The sequence below is a fragment of the Camelus bactrianus genome, chromosome 19 (assembly GCF_048773025.1).
Source record: "Camelus bactrianus isolate YW-2024 breed Bactrian camel chromosome 19, ASM4877302v1, whole genome shotgun sequence".
NCBI lineage: Eukaryota > Metazoa > Chordata > Mammalia > Artiodactyla > Camelidae > Camelus > Camelus bactrianus.
The window spans coordinates 22,628,250-22,642,031 of record NC_133557.1 but is presented as its reverse complement, the minus strand read 5'-3'; the positions used below and the strand labels follow the sequence as shown (position 1 = coordinate 22,642,031).

The window sequence follows — 13,782 nt, the reverse complement described above, 5'->3', positions numbered from 1 at the left end:
GGCCTGAGAATGTGATCTTTGTGTCTTCAATAAAGTAGAACACAGGGTAACTCCCCAAGAGTGATTTATGAGATGAGGTTAGCCTAACCTACTAGATTAACAGAATGCCACTTTCCCCCAAGAAACATCCACCCACTAGCATCTCTAGGAACTACTGTAATGCAGAACACAATTTGTAGATAAAGAATGGGGGGAAAAGAAAAACATTAATGTCTTCTTTTAGATAAAAAAATAATCATTGCTAGCAAAGAAGTCTTTATCAAGTGGAAAAACTTTATATTTGACATCAAAGAATAAGAATCAAAGGTGAGAAACAAAACAAAAATTTACCTGGAAGTTTAAACTGTAGAATAGTTTTGAGATTAGGATCAGGGAAGAAAAAAGAATCTTCAGGGCAGAGGCATCATTTGCATGGGTGCTGCAGAGTTCAATAGTGGCCTTGGAAAGGAATTTAGGAACATGGATTTAGTGGATTGTAAACCTAAGTGAAAAAGCCTTGCACTGGGCTGAAACTACTTATCTATCTTCGCCAAAATTTGGCTTTTAAATAGTAGGGCACAGTCATTTAAGACTTTTGAAAAATATGTTAAAGTATCTATTTTTAAATTGTCCATCATAGCACTACTGACAAGACCAACATTAATGTTTTGGTCTAGATCCTTCTACTCTCCTCTGTGCATATATAAAAATATATTACACAAAACTGTCTCTATATGCACTCATTAAATAATTCCCTTGTCACCTGACATTCAGGTTGTTTCCAATTGTTCATTATTCTATCTGCAAAAAAACTTTGTGCACACCTCTAGTTCTCCGAGTTTGAGATTCAAAAAGTGTATTACCGATGCTATGCCATGAGCATGGGTTTTGGAAGCCAGACAGACCTGGATATAACCCAGACTCTGTTACTCATAATGAGCATGAGTTTGAGCTCGTTGTTTTACTGGGCCTCAACATCCTCATCTGTAATAAAAGAATATGCCTACCTCATAGAGAATATGAGAATCAAATGAGAAAATATACATAAAAGGTCCTAGTAATTTGTGCACACCCACTATGTAAAAGATATTCAACAAATGTTGCTTCCTATATCCTAGAGTTAGGAAATACGAACATTAAGGTTTTCTTAATTAAAATGTCAAACTCCAGAAGGCTACTACCATTTATAATCCAGTGGACAGGACATGAGAGTGTTCATTTCACTGAACTCTCGTTAAAATTGTTTATGTTATTAAAAAGAAGTAAGAAACTTTGCCAATCCAGTAGGTGGAAAAAAACTGACCCCATTTTGTCCAATTTTATATTTAAAAACAAAAATGTACTATCAGTCTGATATCCCAACCGTGAAAAATCCTGTGCATACTCTGAAATTTAGCAATTTGTGAATATCAACTTTCAACAACTTTCCTTTCTGGAAACAGTAAATGAATGGCTTTTCTCAAGGCAGTAAAACTAGGTTTCAGGCCTGGCTCTCTTTTTTTATTAGCTATGTGATACTGTCCTCTTTCCTCATCCAGGAAAAAAAGTTAACAGCACTTCTCTTTCAATCTTAAAGGATTCTCAGAAAATGAAGAACACATTTAGCGAAGTAGCCTATGTACTATAAGACGATGTACAAATACATGAATTAACTAAAGTCCATAACCAGTCAAATCAAAATATGAATCTATTCCTTTAGAGACACATACTCAAATACCTGAGTGAAATAATATGATGCCTGGGATTTGCTTTTAAATATTCCTATAGAATGAAGGGGAGGGAACTAATTAAGGACAAAATGCTGTTTACAGTTAAACTTGAGTAATCGATACATGGGAGTTCATTATACCATCCTCTCTATTTCCATGTGGGTTTGAAATTTTTCAAAAGAAAATGCTGCTCTAAACATTATCTATAAAAATAAGCTTTCTTTTTCTTTTTCCTATCAAATAAGCTTTCAAAGCAATCTCTTAAAATTTATACAAACATTCAAGCAATTTAAAATATTAAGCAATTAAAAAATACCAAGATGTTATTACATACCTTAAATAGGTTAGTCAAAGGCAAAGCAAAGGCATCCAGAACAAGTTTAATTTCAGTCCATAACTCGTTTGACTTAAATTCATGGCGGTATCTAGAAAATTAAAAATACGTAAATTAACAAGTTTTTGTTAACTGATTTTAGGTCTTCAAGGACAGATTAGAGAAAAATCTATGGCTAGACAGCTTTCTGAAGTAAAAAGCAAATTCTTGGTTTTCTTTTTAAAGGAACCAAGCACAGTTTAGCAAGACCAGGTATTTCACAAGTAATAGGGCAATATGAAATAAACATCCTACTTAAAAGAAACAAACACAATAATGAGCTGAGAGGCTTATGCTCTTAGTCTAGGATTATCATAAAGGAATGACAATAGTCACAAAAATATATATAAGTGAAAACATTTGAAAGAAAAGTATTTTTAAAATATGAATTTATACACCAATACCTTTTAAATAAAGAATGTGCTGTACGAAGGACTCCATTAATAACATGGAAATCTCCACTCTGAAAGCGATTCACCATTTCTGTCAACAAATCAGGCCATTTCTGAGGGAAATCTTCTCTGCCAATAATGCTAATAGCATCACTTAACTGGGGAGAGGGAAAAGACTAATTAGATGAAAGCTCTTCACACACGCCTACCTAAAAAGCCCAGCCTCACATTACCTGCTTCTGAATTTGCTCCGGGCTGCTAAGCATCAAGTGTACTATGTTGGCTTTGATGGCTACTCGGTCGGCTTCACAAATTTTGTTTGGTTCATCTTCAACCTAAAAGCAAAACACAAATGAGTAAGTACAATAAAATCCATATCCATGACTATATGGGTTTGTAGATAAAATAGAACCATTTCTCATTTCCCAGTTTCCTAAGAAAAACATAGGGAAGGTAGGGCCTTCCTTCTACATAAATGGGTCACAGATTCTTTTAATAATTTGATGAAAGCATTTTGCTGCAGAAAAAATGTACATTCCATCCCAAATGCAAATATTTTATGTACAAATTAACTAGCTTCTCTGACTCTCTAACACCAATTAAGAATCTTAGTTCTGTATGTAAACTAAAGAGATCAGGGTTAAATATAGATATATGCCATTTAGCCCAAATTCATCTTCAAAAGCTTCAACTGGACTCTCACTTTTAAGTCAAAGGTCTTGTCAATGAAAACTTCTTGACCATTACCAGTCTGAATGCATCCAGAACTATACCATCCAAAGAGATTCTGGAAGTCTCACTTGATTCACAAATCAAGAGAGAGGGCTATCATGTCCCCAAGCAGAGATGGATTTTTAAACATTCTAAAATTCACCAAGTCACTTCTTCACTGCATGTGGTAACACCTGACTATACAAGCTTAAAAACGTATTTCCTATTTTTAAATTATTTTATGGAATGAGGAAAAAGACTCTCAATATTTAAGATTTAAAATGGACTTTTTAGAAAAACTGATCATTTTTGTCAACTTTAATACTTTCTAAATATTAATACTGCTATCACTGGAAACAATTCTCTTCTTTTTTTTTTTTACTTTATCCTAACCCAGAGCTACCTCAACCTCAGCATTACCGACATCTTGGGTCAGGTGAGTCTTGTGGAGATCTTTCTTGTGCATTGTAGGATGTGTAGCAGCATCCTTGGTAACCACCCACTAGATGCCAGCAACTCCACCCACCTCTTGTTGTGACAACCAAAATGCCTCCAAATATCCCCAGGTGGGCAAAATCACCCCCAACTGAGAACTACTGTCATAAGCTAAGGTAGGGAAAATACGTTCTCAATGTATAATTTTACACTGATCATTAAACTTGCAGCACAATAGGATTCACCTTATAATTAGAAATTATTTCCATATCCCACATAGGACAAATCTCTTATCAAAAACTTGAAATCTAAATTATTTTCCATTCTACGCATTTATATATATATAAAAATAAAATGTGGCTTTTCAGCTTTATATAATTTCTCCCTGTCCACAATAGAAATTGTTTCAATTATTCATTTAGACTATGTCTTCCCACATAATGTCCCTTCAACGGACAGGGAACCAAAGTTAAATTTCAACCAAAATGGAGGTTAAAACCAAGTCTCACACTCTATAGCAACCTAGGTGATGAAACTGATTTAATCTATATAGATTTAAACAAATAGGAACTTTGGGAAAATATCCTGTTTAACTTCTGTCAGTTCTTTTGGATTTTCTACATGGATGATCATGTCATCTGTGAATAAAGACAGTTTTATGTCCTCCCTCCCCATTGGTATATTTCCTTTTCTTATTGCATCATCAAGGACTTCCAACAACGTTGAAAATGAGTGGTAAGAAGGGTTCTTGCTTTGTACCCGATCTCGGTGGGAAAGCTTCAAGGTTCTCACCATTAAGTATGATGTTAGCTATAGGTTTTTTGTAGCCTTTATCAAATCGAGAAAGTTCCCATCTATTTTTAAATTTACTGAGAATTTTTATCATGAATGAGTGTTGGATTTTGACAAATACTTTTTCTGCACCTATTGATATGATCACGTGATTTATTGTTTTCAGTTGACTGATGTGATAGATTACATTAATTTTTTGAATGTTGAACGAGACTTGCATACCTGGGATAAATCCCACTTGGTCATGGTGTGTATTTTTACACTTTTAGTATATTTTTGGATTTGACCTGCTAATATTTTGTTGAGGAGGGTCCTGTTTAATTTTATCTTTAATCTGTGTCTGAATCGTTCAGGAACACTGCATACAGAAATCTTGTAAATATGCAGGGTATTAAACTATGTATTCACAGAATACTTACAATTCTCCAGTTTCTTTTAATATAGTTCTTGAATGTTACTGAGGCACATACTTTGATAACATTATCCTGGGATTTCTCCAGTAGTGTTAAAAGCAGCAGTGGGTAATTCTGATTTCCTTCTACAGATTCAAGAAACTTCTCAGCTGCAAAACAATTTCCATGTTAGATTTGTTATTAGAATCAAATTTTAAGACTTCATGTGAACTATGCATATCTCTAACTGAAGCATCAAAAAATGAACAAAAAGAATATTTTCCCTTAGGGAACCTATCATGGGTATACTGACCTCACTTTTCTTATCTATTAAATGGACTATATATGATGTCGTATTAAACGTATATAATACCTCAGTTTTCAGATCACTTTACCATCCATTAATGTACCCGATTCTCACAAACCTATAAAGTTTGTGATCATTCCAAGTGAAGGAGAATCTGCTTCTTAGAGAGATTAAGTGATCTTAGGGCAAAAGTCATACTCCCAGTCTTGTTCCAGAAAGATTACTATTAATAATGGTAGTAATATTTCTTTTATAATACTGTGATTAAGAGTAGATGGGTTAAGTCATGCTAATACACATTACTATTACCCTTATGGGTCTGGTGCTTTACTCACATACTAAGTTGTCACTACTACCCAAAGAGGTAGGCAGTAGTATCCTCATTTTAAAGACAAGGCCACTGAGGTTAACTAACTTGTCTAGAAGTTTTAGTCCAGTCCTTATACTACCATACTAGCCCTCAGTTTTCCTCTCAAACTAAACATTTCTATTATCAGCAATAAATTCATACAAAGATTTTACCTGCATACTTTAAACTCATTCTACGCTTAGGGACAGTAAATCTCCTAGGTTTACTGAGCACACAGTGCAGGGTTACAGCACTTCTAATTTTTCTTATCTTAAGCTTCATAAGCCAACATCCATTCCAAGGTTCCAGTATTTACTGAAAAGGTCTGCTGTTAGCATGTATTATTTTCTATGATTTCATGTGATTTAATACCTTTCTTCTTTCTAAATTGAGTCCCAAGAGTTTAACTTCCATCCTCAAACCCTCCCTGTTTTGTGTCTACATGTGTTTCTTGAAAGATAAAGAATGCTGAACAGAAAAATGTTTTTCAGGAAGGGACACACTATGGTTTTGTATGGTTTGTACAGTTTAGTAGAACACTTTGGTTGTTTCAGTATTTGGTTGGTCAGTATTTCATGTCCAGCAATCCCTGAGAAATGCTATGTTTGTAGTTCTTCTTAGAAACATAAATTTATTCCTACATTTTGTCCTGGATTCATGAAACAACAGCATCCCCACCTTACAAAGACACAATGATTAAAAAAATAATTTTTAATAATCAGTGTTAGCAGAGGCTTTCCAGGGAAGTCTAAGATTAGAGCCATTAATTTCCTTTTTTCCAAGAACAAATTACTTCTTTAGGCATTAATGAGAAAATCAGAATGGCCTTTCTAGACTAGGATGGATGCATTAACGTGTACAATTAACATGTGTACAATTCTATTTATCATATATGACATATATAAAATATAACACATGTGCATGCACTTATTTGGGTCTTCACGGGGTGCCTCCTCTTTATGAGAACGCACATTCGTAAATTCTGAAGAAGCAGATTAAGAGCAATTCTGGTTAATATGACTTACATCAAGGATCATCAACTTGCTACTCATAAGACACCCCTGGCCCTCAGAGGTAGTCTGTTTGGTTTGTACCATGTTTCAGATTTTTTTGAAGTTACTTGCTATCATTTAAAAATGAGAATCATCAAATAAAAATGAGAATTTATACTTCATATAAATATCCTTATTTTTTCGAGCAAAGCTGGAAATCTGATCTTGAAAGACTGGTTTGAATCCCCCAGAGTTAGCTGTTTCCAAATAATATTTGCCCCTTAACCAAGGCATACAATAACACCATTATCACCAGGCCCCACTTGGCCTGACTTCCTCACTTACCTTCATGTCCGACTTCTGTGGACATTTGAGTTTGCAATTCTAAACTTATACTAAGTCTCTATTTAAAACTTGTCAAAATCAGGATGGTGGGAAGGAGGAGGGGAAGAACCCCAGGTCTTAAAATACATTAATTAAGTCAAACCCAACATGGGGATTAAGACACAGTATCAAATTACCTAGTTTCATTCACTTAATCACTTTTTTAGGCAATTAACTCTTATCTCTATGCCCTCATTATTATATCTCTAAAAGAGGCAGGTTGGGGATTTTCAGAAAAGTCAAGGGACGTAACATTCTAAATATGCCAGTCCTTTTTATCCCAGAAGATACCAAATAAAAGCTATTTTACTCAAAAAACAAACCAAAATCTCTTTAAAAACCCCATACCACCATATGTTACAGTAGCTGTAAGCAGCAAACCACACACTTTATGGCTGGAGAATGAGAAATAAACTATTCCAAGAATCCAATTATGAATCTCTCTCTCTTTTTTTAAATTTACAAACAGGCAGAATGCACAAAGGTTTCCCATAGCTGTCCTTTAAGAATAAAATCAACCACAAAAAATATTCATTTTCTTTACCTGGACGTCTGATGGCAGGATCAGGATCAAGAGTTTTCTTTAAATATTCTGTTAGCGTTTGCAAATTTGCATCGCTGAGCTCCATTGCCATGGAACCTAAAGGGGACACAGTGATTTATACAGAAGAACCCGTTTATATTATGTGTCTCCCCTTCTATGAAAATCATCCATTTATGTTTTAGGTATGGGCTATATAAGCCTAACTCTTAGCTGAGACAAGGTTCCAGAAGATAAGATAGGCTTTTTTGAAACAGTGATGAAAAAATTTTGAGATAAAGAAGAAAAAATATAATTTCAAAGATAGGCACAGAAAAACAAAATTGAAGAATTGATCAAAGTCACCGTAAAGTTTATCTGATTTAATGCTATGAAAAAGGGCAAGTTAAGGGTAAAAAACAGGACTCACTAGGATTTTTTCCTGAAGCCCCACCATTAGAAATTAAAATTTTAAGCAGTAAGGATCCCACAGAGTTCTAAGATTAAAGAAACTGGAATAAATTCCTTTATGTACAACATGCAACCATAGGTACTGAAAACAAACCATATACTGAGAACTTGCACTTGGGGAGATAATTTTGGGGTTCAGAAGATGACAGCTGTGATTATGATCAAAAAGCTACTTTCTACACCAAAAGCAAAGGCAACAAAAGCAAAACTAAGTAAGTAGGACTACATCAAACTAAAAAGTGTCTGCACAGCAAAGGAAACCATCCACAAAATGAAACAGCAATATACCAAATGAGAAAATACTTGCAAATCGTATCTGATAAAGGGTTAATATCCAAAATATATAAAAGCTCATATAATTCAGAAAAAAAAATCCAATTTAAAAATGGGCAGGAGCTGAATAGACATCTTCCCAAAGAACACATACAGATAGCCAACAGATACATAAAAAGGTGCTCAGCATCACTAATCATCAGGGGAATGTAAATCAAAACCACAGCAAGACATCTATCACCTCACACCTGTTAGAAGGGCTATCACCAAAAAGATAGGAAATAACAAGTGTTGGAAAGGATGTGGAGAAAAGGAAAACCTGGTGCTCTGTTGGTGGGAATGTATACTGATGCAGCCACGTGGAAAGAAGTATGGAGATTCCTCAAAATATTAAAAATAGAATATATTTTAATATTAAAAATAGCTATTCCACTTCTGGATATTTACCAGAAGGAAAATAGTAACTTGAAAAGGTATCTACACCCCCTTGCACACTGCAGCATTATTAACAACAGTCAGCACTGGATGAATGGATAATGAAATGTATACGTATACAATGGAATATTACTCAGTCACAAAAGGAAGACGTTCCTGCCATTTGTGACAGCATGGATGAATTCATGACAAGTCATATCTCAACGAGCCTATCTCAAAAAGCCTGACTACTGCTTAGATCTTGTTAATAAGCTGCTTTTAGGGTCAAAGCCACTTAACAGCTCTTGGGGAAATGCAGCCTTTTTAGGGCAACCATGCACCAAATTATGACTTATTATGGGGCTTCTATGACAACAACAACAAATTAAGTACATAAAGTTTTTGTAAAATGTAATAAAGCTAAGAGAAAAAAAGGTCAAATATACCATAATTCAAATTATCTTAAAAAAAAACTTACACATACTGAAATACATAGAAAAACTAAAAATACACTCCAAAATATAAACAGTGGTAATATCTACACGATGTACAAGGGGATTTTCATTCTCTTCATAGTCTTCTAGATTTTCCTAATATCCTACAACTATCTATATGTGTTACATTTACAATCAGTTAATAAAATTTTATTATTATAGTTAAAAAACGTCTATGACAAAAAGCAATCAAGTTCAGGCTCTCAAAGCCTAGCTGGAAGACAAGATACAACTGAATATTGAAAATAACAACCACAGACCTATAGTCCCTTTTCTGCAGTTCTGAGATTCAAAAATTTACAAACCGAAAGGTTTTTTAAACAAGTTTGTGGCACCTGGCAGCAAAACCTGGCTTGAACTGCCTGAGGCTATAAATACAACCCACTTAATCTCACTTAGTATGTAAATTTGTTTCACTAAAGATACACTAACGTGTTTGATTGCAGGGTCATCCCCATGTCCTCCTGGGGATGTTTCATAATCTACAGTATGTGCGTTCCAAATTAAAATAAAATAAAATAAAATAAAATAAAATAAAATAAAATAAAATAATAAAATAAAATAAAATAAAATAAAATAAAATAAAAAATCTGAATTCTGAAACACATTTGTCCCCGTGGAGTATAAGTGCCAAATGAATCACACCAACAGCAACTAAACTGATAGGTGGCTAAGAAAAGTCAATGGGGTATTTCTGTCCAAGATTTCCCAGAGGCTGTGAACTGGAAGGATATATAGATTTGGACAGGCAAAGTAAAATGAGAACCCATTCATACAGGAAATAGTGTGAGCAAAGTCACAGAGAGGGGAAGAATGCATAGTTAGCTCCTTTGGGGAACAGTGAGTGGACTTGGAGGTTGAGATCAGATCATAGAGGTTTCCAACACTTAGCTGAAGAGTTTCATGATGTAATGTACAAGAGGAAGACACCAGAGGTTTTTTTAAATGGGTAAAAACTTAATGAAACTGGAGTATAGGAATTTGAGGCTGTTAATGTTTTTTATATATAGAATGGAGCAGAGGAAGCGAATAAGATCTGTTAAGACACTTTTATAAAGTGGGGGAATGGTGACACCTATGAGCCAGACACAGTACTTGATGTTTTATATGCTTCCTATCATTTCTTGCAATAACCACTTTACAATCAAAGAGAGATTAACTAAGTTGCCCCAAGTCACAAACAAGATCAGATTCAAATCAGTCTGACTCCATGGGTCTACCCTATTCCTATTACCCAAGGCTTTCTCTCACGTGGAAATGATAATGACGAGAGGACGGAACTTGAGTGTAAGCACTCAGAACAGCAATAGGAAGGGTGATGTGAAAAATAGGGCAGCCAGATGAGTAAGGAGAGGAAGAAGTCAAAGATGACAAAGATTTTGAACAAGTCAGATCCAAATTAAAAAGCCATAATGCTTCATCTCTTCACTTTTAACAACAAAAAAAAGCTACAAAATTCTACAAAGGGCCACAGCTAATGCTGTGCTTGTGCAAAGCAATCCTCCATGGCCAGAAACCACCACCTGCTAAGGAGAATGATCTGTTTGAAACTATTTGTATTCTCAATACAGTCCTTTCTCTGAACTAGAAAATGTTTTTAATCACAAGGGAAGCCGGTATTCTGACTGATTAAGTAGATTCCACCGCCCATATATTCACTTCCTTTGACCCAGGGCAGACCACTCACTCTATGGGCCTGAATATCAAGTCCCAGTCAACCACACACACAAGCTGAGAGGCTACTCTTTCTGGCTTTTATATCAAAAGTTTGGAAAGTGTTGTGCGTCATATCCCTTCTCTTTTGGAGATTCACTTTAAAGGCCTCAGGAACTTGAACAGTAAGTTATCCATTTAATGCTGTTTAATCCAAGGTCCTCCCATCACGTGGCCATAGAACCAATTATGGAACACACTTCGTAAAGCAGTGATTTAATCAATTGATTTCCCATTCTTTTTTCTGTTAAAATGCTGAATCTGTTACGAAATCATGAAAGTTTGCTGTGGCCAAGCAAAATCATTTACATCGGTCTACATGAGCTTAAAAAAAAAGGGTCTTTCTTTGCCACATGAAAATTATTCTACCTTGTAAGATTTATGCAAGGCAACATGTTAGAAACTGTGTGTGTGTTGAGGGGGGTGTGGTTTACAGAGGTTAACAGAATCTATTTTGTTGAATTTTTAAATACATTCCTCAATAAATCTGTTATTCACTAACTTTCTTCATGACAAAGAGTCCCATGCAATCTAGCACCTGCCAATCTCATCTCCTACCTTCTCCCTGTCACTATGTTCCAGCCCTAAATGCCTTCTTTCTGTTCCTCAAACCAGACAAGACAGTTCTCCCTGCCTGCAATAATGCCCTTTCTTCTAATTTGATATTTAGCATAATTTGGCTGTTAGCCCACAGTCAACAACCCAAAAGAGCCTTCCACGACTATCATCTACCTCATCCCTGTTACACTGTTAAGGGCATTAATCATCATCTGAGATATCTCTGATTTACTTGTTATCTCTTCTTTGTAAACTCCTTAGGGCAGGACTTTGTCTTCTTCATCTTTATGCCCAGGACCTTCAACACTGCCTGGCACACAGTAGACATTCTTTGTCGCACAAACTAATGTATAAATCAATATGTCAATCAGGCAGTTAAAACATGGATGTGGCCTGGGATTGGAGACTATTCTTTGAAGATCACTTATTAGCAGGCCCAACACAATGTAGGTACTCAGTTACATCTGTCAGATAAACAAAGGACCAACCTACCGCCATAATAAATTTCTGTTCATTCGAAAGTACTTCAATAAAGATGTGCATCTGCAATTTGTCCTGCATTATTGTTCACATCTGCCAGTGCTTGCACTTCTGTTTCAGGGCTTTGCACTTACTGTCCCATCTGCCTGGACAGCTCTGCCCCTGGAGAGCTCTGTGGCTCACTGCTCACTTCATTCAGGTCTTTCTTCAAATGTCATCTCCTCTCAGAGATGCCCATCTAAAAGGGCACTCACCTTGGCCACTCACCATTCTCTTACTCTGTTTTTCCAAGTAAATTTTATCAGGCACACAAATTTGCTGTCTTTACTATGCTTCCCCCTCTATTAGGCTGTAAACTCCACAAGAGTAGTGACTCTGTGTTTTGTTCACTGCAATCTCCCTAGTGATGGGCACGTACTAAATACCTAAGTATTTCTGTGCTATATTCAAAAGCTACGTAGTCTTTACTGATTTTTTTTTCCCATCAAAACACTATAGTGAAGAATGCTTCACATTTATTTTGGTCAATTGACTGTGACAAATAAGAAGAGCTGGAGATATCTGATTCTAAGACCACATGACAGAATGACCCTAAAAATGACAACGGAGAGGTGCTAGGATAAGACTTAAAAAAAAAAAAAGGTGGGGGAAAAATGTGTGTCCATGGGGGAGGGATGGGTGGGTGGAATATAAATATGCATACTACAATCCCTGTAAGTTATACAACACCATATAGACCCCATATTGTTAATGTAAGTTAAGGGACTAAATACTTGTCAACAAATTCTTCTTCTGTCTCCTTAGTGATAATGTCTGTAAACCCAAGCTTAGCCCTGATTTAGGAAAGTGTGACAAATTAGGTAATTTTAGGCAATATGCCACAGGTATTCATAATATATCAACAAGATTACGGTCTAATTAAGTTATATTATTTGGCCATAGGTGAAGGTATTTTGATACTATGAACTATTAGCAATATAGAAATGTAAAAAGTGTTATTGACTTTAAAATAAAGATTCACACTAGAAATGAAACACTTGCTCTTTTGCCTTTAAATGAGAAGTGAGGTGATACTTTACTTCTCCAGCGAGTTATCTCTGGAAATTCCTACCAATACACAAAAATCAAAAAACATGTACCACACTAGATCAATTATGACAGACTTATTTAAATTTCAAGTTCTTCTTGTTAAATGAATGGCTGGACCTAAGTCTAGCCTCTTCCCACAGGCCCTCAGTTACAGATGGAAACTTTCAGAATAAAAGATTGTTTTCCAAGGCCATCTCAGACATCTGTGACATAAGTTGATCCAAGATGTGTGCTTTTTCTTAGATATTTCCTCCACATTAGAGAACCATTCCTGAGGCCTTACATCTGGGAAAAGGGAGAGAGATCCAATAAATGAAAACTATCTGGCACACACATCAAGAACACACCTCAACCCACCCTCTGCTTTCTGATCACAGGAACATGACACTTAGAAGAACCCAAGCTTTTTCCATTGTCTACAAAGCCCTACACGATCTTCGCCCCTAGATACCTCTCGCTTCATACATTACTCTACCAAGCTGGATATTTTCCTCCAATATTCCAACATTCCAAGCTTGCTCCCGTCCTCGAGCCTTTGTACTTTCTATTCTCTCTGCCTGGAATATTCTCTTTCCTCGTCCTTCCATACCTGGTCTCAGCTCAAATGTCACCTCCACAGAGAAGATTTCTTCATCTATCACATCACTCTGTCACTTGTCACTATCTAGAATTATCTAATTCATTTATGTGTATTCCTGTTTCTTTCCTCCACTAGAATATAAGCTCTCCGAAGGAAGGGACTTCGTCCATTTTTGTTTCTTCACTGTATTCCCAGAGATTAAGTGGATGCTCACTAAAGTTATTAAATGATTAAAGGAACAAATTAATACCAAAGGTAGACCACCGCTCTCAAACCCATCTAACCCTGTATAGGAAATGGATTCCTTCTATCCTAGCCCCCAACCAGCAGAAATCAAAGTAAACAGAAGGGAAGAGAGAATTCCCTTGCACTGAC

At 35.7% G+C, this 13,782-nt stretch overlaps 1 protein-coding gene across 1 annotated transcript in view; it reads right to left on the bottom strand.

Moving 5' to 3' along the window:
• The window catches only part of CSE1L (chromosome segregation 1 like), a 35,285-nt gene that overhangs the window by 19,838 nt on the left and 1,665 nt on the right, over positions 1 to 13,782 (bottom strand). Inside the window, exons 2-7 of the mRNA XM_010958627.3 lie at positions 7,360 to 7,455; positions 4,811 to 4,953; positions 2,687 to 2,788; positions 2,466 to 2,611; positions 2,023 to 2,113; positions 331 to 438 (exon numbers count right to left, since the gene is read on the bottom strand). Coding sequence (XP_010956929.1) covers positions 331 to 438; positions 2,023 to 2,113; positions 2,466 to 2,611; positions 2,687 to 2,788; positions 4,811 to 4,953; positions 7,360 to 7,450 — 681 coding nt within the window. The 5' untranslated portion in view covers positions 7,451 to 7,455. The remainder of the gene's footprint in view (positions 1 to 330; positions 439 to 2,022; positions 2,114 to 2,465; positions 2,612 to 2,686; positions 2,789 to 4,810; positions 4,954 to 7,359; positions 7,456 to 13,782) is intronic.